Source organism: Gavialis gangeticus, unplaced genomic scaffold, assembly GCF_001723915.1.
Source record: "Gavialis gangeticus isolate Ggan-Ray unplaced genomic scaffold, GavGan_comp1, whole genome shotgun sequence".
Taxonomy (NCBI): domain Eukaryota; kingdom Metazoa; phylum Chordata; order Crocodylia; family Gavialidae; genus Gavialis; species Gavialis gangeticus.
Window position 1 is genome coordinate 126,186,834 of NW_017729032.1, and position 7,776 is coordinate 126,194,609.

The 7,776-nt window shown below is 41.2% G+C and overlaps 1 protein-coding gene across 1 annotated transcript in view; it reads right to left on the reverse strand.

Moving 5' to 3' along the window:
• Positions 1–3,162: 3,162 nt before the first annotated feature.
• LOC109302271 (zinc finger protein ZIC 5-like) overlaps positions 3,163–7,776 on the reverse strand; it is a 16,876-nt gene continuing 12,262 nt past the window's right edge. The window contains exon 3 of the mRNA XM_019523834.1: positions 3,163–6,091. Within this exon, the coding sequence (XP_019379379.1) occupies positions 5,632–6,091 (460 nt within the window). The 3' untranslated portion in view covers positions 3,163–5,631. The remainder of the gene's footprint in view (positions 6,092–7,776) is intronic.

The following is a 7,776-nucleotide window of genomic DNA, read 5'->3' on the forward strand; positions in this document are numbered from 1 at the left end:
GGGCCGGGCTGGAGGCAGAGGGTCCCATATCCAGTGTGGGTTTTGCTGAGGCTGGGGACGGGTGTGCGTGCAGGGAGGGAGCTCGGGGGGGAGTTGTATTACAACCTCCCTTTCCTCCCCCATCCCCAACCCCACTCCCCCGCACCCTTTGCCTCCTGCCCCAAAAGAAGAAGCTGAGTGAAAGGTTGGGGTGTTTTCCTCCTGACTTCTTTTTGTCCTTAGGAGAGTGGCGTCTGCAAGTCTGAGCTGGAAAGTTACTGATTTGCAGGCTGCATGTTAAGGCAGCCCATGTAAGTAATTTCTACGGGCATCCCAGCAAAGGAGAACAAATCGTTGACAAAGGAGAGCCCTTTCAATTCAGCAGCGTCGTTAGGGCAACCAAAAAGTATTCCTCCTATAATAAGTTCCACTTCAAAGGATTTCTCATTCAACGGTGACTGCCTCGCACTTTTATTAAGTCCGGGCTTTTTCACTTGGAGGAATCATCTGTTTGGTTATTTTTCATCGTGTTTATTTTTCACCATTCACACAGTACTTGTATTAAATAAACAAAGAACAATCGCTCTGCAAATAAAAGTGCTTAGGTGGAAGGAAAAAAGAGGGGAGGGGGTGGAGGAGGAAGAAGAAGAGGAAGAAGAAGAACTGGAGCTTTCTTCCCTAGCATTTATTTATTTGTTTGTTTATTTGTTTGTTTATTTCCCTGCGTTGGCGGGGATGGCGAGGGTCCTACAAAGGGACGGGAGAGAGGCCAAAAATATGAGAGGCTCCTGATGAAGTGAAAATTGACTGAACTAACATGGCATGAAACTAAAGGTCAATGCAACTGTATCTTAATAGAGTGTCTCGAATCGAGGTGGACTGTTTTGAATGCAGCCTGCTTTGGCTGTGCTCATTGCCATAGCAATACTAACGCTCCATGTTGATGTACCATAAAAGCAGTAGTTTGAATTTCAAAGAACCTGCCTTTGAACTTCTCCCTGCCTGATTAGGCACTTGCGTTGTGTGTGAATATGTGGCGGTGAGTGTGTGTGTGTGTGCGTGTCGGTATATGATGTGTGTGTGCGTGTCTGTTTAAGGGCTCTGGGGCCAGGGGCAGAGATGGACAGCTAGGAAGAGAGGCTTTAGGAGCTTGTCTGAATGCGTATGGAAAGGATAACAAGACCGGGTCTGAGCAGAACCCAAAGGGTGTGGATAGGTGTGTGTCTTTAGCCTGGGAATACCTGAAATACTTACCTTGAAGGAATAGCCATGGGATTAAGCCTATTTACAACTTCTTGTTTTAATTTCTTGTGGAATACCACATGGGAAGACAACCTTTAAAACAAAGCCATATTCCTCTCAAATCGTATCGATGTGGCGGCACACACGTACACACGTGTGTGCCTACGTGTGTGTGTGTGTGTGTGTGTAAAACCTACTCTCACTGCCAGGCTCGCCGCTGCTCTGCACATGGCTCTCTAAGTCACCCCCTCCTCGAGTGCCTTGAAATGTAATTTCCCACACTTGAGAATGTCCTTAGTATGTTGGAGTTTGGTATCACAGCTTTACTCTTAAAAGATCTCAACGCAAATAAGAATGTGTAGTGAAATGTCTCACAGTTCCTAATACAAAGGTAGATGATTTAAACAGTGTTTGTTAGGAACACGTTTTGCCTAGAAAAGATGAAGTCTTTGATGATGGCCAACTTAGTGTCAATAAGTGGCTTTCTTTGAGACATATTCAGATGGGAACGTCTTGCTTGCCAATTGCCATAGAAATCTTAACACACCATGAAGATTGTCCAAGCGCCAAGCCTTCCGTTCTGGGCTAAATTACTTTGAAGTGGCGCAAGACGTGCACTGGTCAATTTTAACTCTATAGACTGGACAGAGAACACTAGGAGTGGGAGATTGTGCGTTTTAAAGCAGAAAATAAGAAGGGGAAACTTGTTTTATACACTCTATACAAGGTTCTGCTCATTGTCAGATATCTTTTATCTTTTATATTTCCCATGAATGATTCATGTCTTGGTGGCTTTGTGTTGCCCTCCTTTTCACAAGAAACTTCATTAGAGAGCTATAAGTTTTCCCATTGATTGGAGCCCTCATTTATGAGTGTTTTTCTGCTTCGTATGTTGGTTATTGTCATTTTGCTTGAAACAACTCTTTGCAACCTGTTTCACCTTTACTGCATTTAACAAAACTGACTTAAAAAAACACTATAACCTTTTGGTGAAACTGTTATTGACATTTTGACCAGTCATTTTCAAAGATTGGAAAAACACGTTTGAAATTCCTGGGCTAGCTTTATTTACCAAAAAAAAAAAGGGGGGGGGCACAGTAATCTTCAATAATGCTGATCTAACGATATTTTAATTTTATCTAAAATTATTTATAATAGATTTAACTGAGCTTTCATTCTTTGAAGAGACACTCATTAATATATAGATGCATAGTTTATATTTTTATAAAGAATATTCTTATACACTTTATATTTTTATTTATTCAGCTCCTAAAAACTTTTTTTTCCGTTTAGTGATCTCTTAATATTATGTATAACAAAATGAGATCAATTATATATTCTCAAATAATTTGCTGGTACACTTTTAAACTAAAATATCATAATTGAACCATTCCACTGTCTGCATGAGTTTTGTGTCAAAAGACTGATAGAAAGGCCCAGCAAATTACTAAATAAATATTAATATTTTAACTGATTAGACCTGTCGGTGTTTGATTATTATTATTTTGAAGGGAGGAGTACCCGCATAGTGTTTTTCTGTCTATTTATCCATCCATCCACCCACCCATCAGTCCATCCATCTATCTTATCTCTGCATGTAAAGATAATAGTATAATAGTAGAATGTCTTATTGTTTCATCATTAGAAGCCAAATCCTGTAATTCCTTTTGCTTTATTCACAGGATTAACCCGGCTGACTTCAATTGGAAACTACTCACCTAAGTAAAGACAACAAAAATGGACGGTATAAATGGATCTATAAGATCAGCTCCATATATATATATGGAATGAAAATAAAATCTAAATAACAAGGAAGAAACATTGTTTACGTTGTGGGGGCTGGGAAAAATAGTATCTCTACTGGAAAAAATAATTCTAACATTTGTCTTACTGTTCTTCACCTTTATCCTATAATTTACCATTATCTATCTATCTATCTATCTATCTATCTATCTATCTATCTATCCTCTACATGAGTATGTCTGGTTTATGTCTGTCTCTCATCTATCAGTAAAGCACATGCAATACATAAGAATAATATTTTTATTTATTTGCTTGATAACCATTCTTGTTTTTATGGTCCAGGTTTACAAAGATGAAGGCTTTCTATTTAGGAAGTATCATGTGTCATAAAATTTATGGGCAAGTGTGTGATCATATGTGTGGCAAAGTACATAAAAATAGTAATATATCCCTTAATTTCATATTTTAAAAACCCTGTCATGTAGTAATGTATAGTGCAATCTATTGTTGGAAAATTGTATAAATTAAACAGTTCGTTATAAATCAGCAAGAAAAATATTTCTATTAAGATTACATTACATAAATTACCCTTAAAAAGTCCATAATAAAGTAATAATACTTCATTATTTTCTATTTATTAGAATGGGCTTTGAAAATGAATAAAAAACAAATCAAATAAATTTAAAAAAATTATTTTCTATTCAAGTTTTCTTGTTGTTTGTAAGGAATGTCTGTATCTTTATATTCACCATAACAATATGAAGACAACGTTTAAAGGCTTCCAGAGTGACAGCACCATGCACTGTACTATTAATATAATATCTCTATAAACTATATATATCATCACCACCACACTGCACAGAAAACATGCAGGAAGAGTCTGTTTTCACATTACATTGTTCATTCAAGTAAGCTGAAAAATATAATGTTCTTGTTTGTTTTTTCTTTTTTCTTTTTTTACAAACCATGGAATCATAAACAACAATCTATCACCAAAATTAATAATATAATTCTTTGGTGTGTTCTGTACTCTTCCAGAAAAGGATGATGTCCGAAAATAAATTAATTTAACTGTACAAAATAATAGCATTCACATACAAGTTATTAACAATGACAAGACTACATCAACCATTCACAGCACACAAAACAAATTTCTACAAACCCTGGGGGAGGGGAGACTACCGGTTTAGTATTCAGGGTCTCTGAGGATAAATTAGTGCTCTTTAGTTTATTTGTATGATGTTTATGATGGACTCACATTTTGCATGTGAAATGTGTCGTACCAACCGCAAATAAATTGACTAAGAGTTATTGTCGTAGTTCCTTGACCTTTTTCTTTAATAGCTTGACAGCTGTGCCAAAGGTCATGCACTCATCAATTTTTTTGCTCTAACTATGAACCTTTTAAATTTTAATATTTATGACAATTGTTTTCCTCTCTTAATGCAACTGAACACTACACGTGGTCGTTTGGATATTGCATTGGTTGGGAAAAAATGAATACAAACATGATTTCAGATGTTGAAATAATAAAGCAATTTAAACCGGGAATACACAATAGTAGAAAAGGAGTTTGATTATTCTAAAATATCACCATTCAAAAAGTAGACATCACAACAGTGTCACAACTCCTCATTTTGATGGAATAATGGCGCTGAAGTCCGAAGCATTTTGACCTAACAACAGGCTACTACACACATGGTCTAGACATAGCAAGATGCAGGATCTTCTCTTTTAGACAAACTTTACAAAAAGGAGCTGAATTTTGTGTGCTTTAGAAAAAATATCACAGTATCGCAGTTGTCAAATAGCAGCAGTTTTTCTTTTATTTCCCGGTTGTGTTTCAGGACTCCTGATGACAGGACACGTTAAGAGAAATGCTGCATCTTTTTTTCTTTTCTTTTTTTTCTTTTCTTTTTTTTGTTTTGTTTTGTTTTTTGTTTAAATCGTTTTCACATCGTGTAAAACTAAGTGATAAGGAAACAAGTCTAGGTATAAAATATTGGATTTGGCTGAAACCCAACGCTTCAGAACAGAAAGGAAAATTATCAGAGATTTGAACCTAAAGAGGAGGGAAAAAAAACCCTTTTTTTGGAGGTGTACCTTGTCCCCGATTGGTCGGAGATTGAGCAGGTGCTGGTTTACAATCAAGAGGCCATTGCGGAATTGGGGCCTACTCCGACTACAAAGAAGCCCCGGGAATGGGATCTAAAGGATTTAAGAGCCACTCCAGGCGTGGCTGAGGACTCCGTCAGCCTGCACAACGCACGCCCTTCCGCTTCCCCTGTTGCAAGAGACCTATTGCATTGGCAGTGGCAGTGTATCATCTCGGTGAACCGACCTGTCCACGGAGCTCCCTTGGCATCTTCCCCATACCTACAGACATGCAACTTGGTTCGCTGAGAGAGTCCAGCTGGGAATTATGATTATTATTAATAATAATATTATTATTTTTTCTTTAAAAAAGGTCCAAGTGTCTTAATTAAATTAGTTACCGCGTACAAACACCATAGGGTTTCATATAGTGAATAAATAGTGCCGGTGAAACCGGATGGCATCTTTATGCCATCCATTTATTTCAGGCCTTGAGTCACTACACTTTAGGAGAGTCGTGCAAGTACTCCCAGGTCAGAAACTTTGCTGTTGCTTCCCCCACCCCTCCCCCCTTTAATGGATAGTTCTTGTATCAGAGTTCCTATAAACCTCTTCATCTTCGGACTCAGAAGAGGACACGTTGCTGGAAGGTGTGTGAAGGTTGTTAGGAACCCCGCTGGCCTGACAGACGTACCATTCGTTGAGGTTGGTGACCTGAGGGGAGAGATTGGCAGAGCGTCCCCTGGCTGAGTCCTGGACAGGAGAGAGCGGGGCACCTAGCGGGGTACCTGCAGATTGGTAACCGTGAGATCCGGGAGTTGGAGAAGGTGGCGGGGACTTGCAGTGGATCTTCATGTGCTTCCTCAAGGAGCTGGGGTGCGTGTAAGATTTATCGCAGCCTCTGACTTTGCAATAATACGGTTTGTCACTGGTGTGGACGTGGGAGTGTTTCTTTCTGTCACTGCTATTGGCAAACTTCCTGTCGCAGCCATCGAACTCGCATTTAAAAGGCTTCTCTCCTGCAATGGAAAACAAGAATCATTATCTTCTGGGCGTCTGCATTTACATTCCGGATCAGGACGAGGGGTAATTTCAGCAGCAGCACCACCACCACCACGACCACTAAGCGGAACGTTTCACAGCTCTTAGAAAGCTCTGTCTCCATACAGAAGCGCATTGCAAAGCGTTTCTTTGCTTTTCAGGAAGAGACCCGGGCCGTGGCTGGGAAAAATGCTACCTGCCAAGAGTCCGAGCTGCATTCCTGTCACATGCGGGATAGTTCGCGAGCTGTAAAATGTTCATTGCGGTTTTCAAAAAGACAGAGATCACATCAGAAAGCAGCGATTCTTTCTCTGCAGGACATCCTCTCGCAGATATCTCTCTCTATATACACACACATATATATGTACACACAGGCACGCACACACATATAAACACACACACATATATATATACACACACCTACACACATACATAGATATACACACACAGGTACAACATATATATATGCATACAAACACACATACACACGCATATATATACACAGACATAGATATATACTCATACACACATACATAATATATATGTATGTACATGTCTCGCAGCATAACAAACATAACCGAGGCACTTAATAAACAACGAGAAACATCTGGATTCGCCTACTGATTGGCACCTCTTGCCCTTATTGGCACGCAGCAGTTTATAGTACAGGGAGAATCTTTGGTTTTCGGAACTAAAAACGACACCTGTTTAAACACACGGGCACAAGGCGGAGGATTTCAGAGGCAGACGCCGGCTCTAGTCTGAGAATAAAACAGTATCTTCCCACTCTCATTCACAACCCGCACGTTAGCGAGAAGAACAGCCTGTGTTAGCAAGCCACACTAATAATGAGAGCAGTGGAGCTGCTTTTGCGGTATCTATTTACCTGAGGTTAATTCGTGTCTAAAAATCTATGGCAAATCTATTTTAATAGCTTTAGCATTGCTTAGCAGTTAAAGTGGTTGTGAATATCCCCCCTCAGGCCTTTGTGCCTGGCATCCCTTTAAGTCCTACCGGGTCCTGTAATACAGCACCCTTTGGTGCCTGTGTATTTGCTACATCTAGCTGTGCTCCAGACAGTTTTTGCCCCGTAGCTGTTGCATCGGCGATGGGCAAATGCCTAGTACGGAGAGAGCGGCTGCGGGGAGAAACGCGCCGGGTCATTTTATTCCGGCTGGAACCACATTGCGAGCACAGCAACTCTGCTTCCGCTGTCACAGCCCTGCAAAAGGAGGGCGGGCAGGGACCTCGTCCGCCCCAGCTAGATCATCTCAGCCAAGGCTCTGTCTAGCCGGGTCTTGAAAACCTTTTGCATTTTGTAGAGCAGTAAGGGCGCGGGCGGCGGATCACCGCAAGCCTTCAGGCGCCTGTGGCAAAGGGGCATTGAAGCCGCTTTCTTCAATCCCGCTTTGCTTCCACGCGGTCACAAATGCCCCGGTCCCACGCGAGCGGCACCGCGGGGACCTGGCCACCGCCTCAGGCTGCTTCTGGCAGCGTGACTCGCCGCCGCGGCAGCTCCGCTCGTATCCCGCGCCCCTCCGAGCCCCGCGCCAAACAAACCCGCGCGCTCTTGTGTGCATGTGTGTGGGTGCATGTGTGGTGTGGTGTGTGTGAGTGCCTGTGCGGGGGGGGCGCCGTTTTTAGGAATCCCGCTGAGAAAACGCAGCTCATTCATTT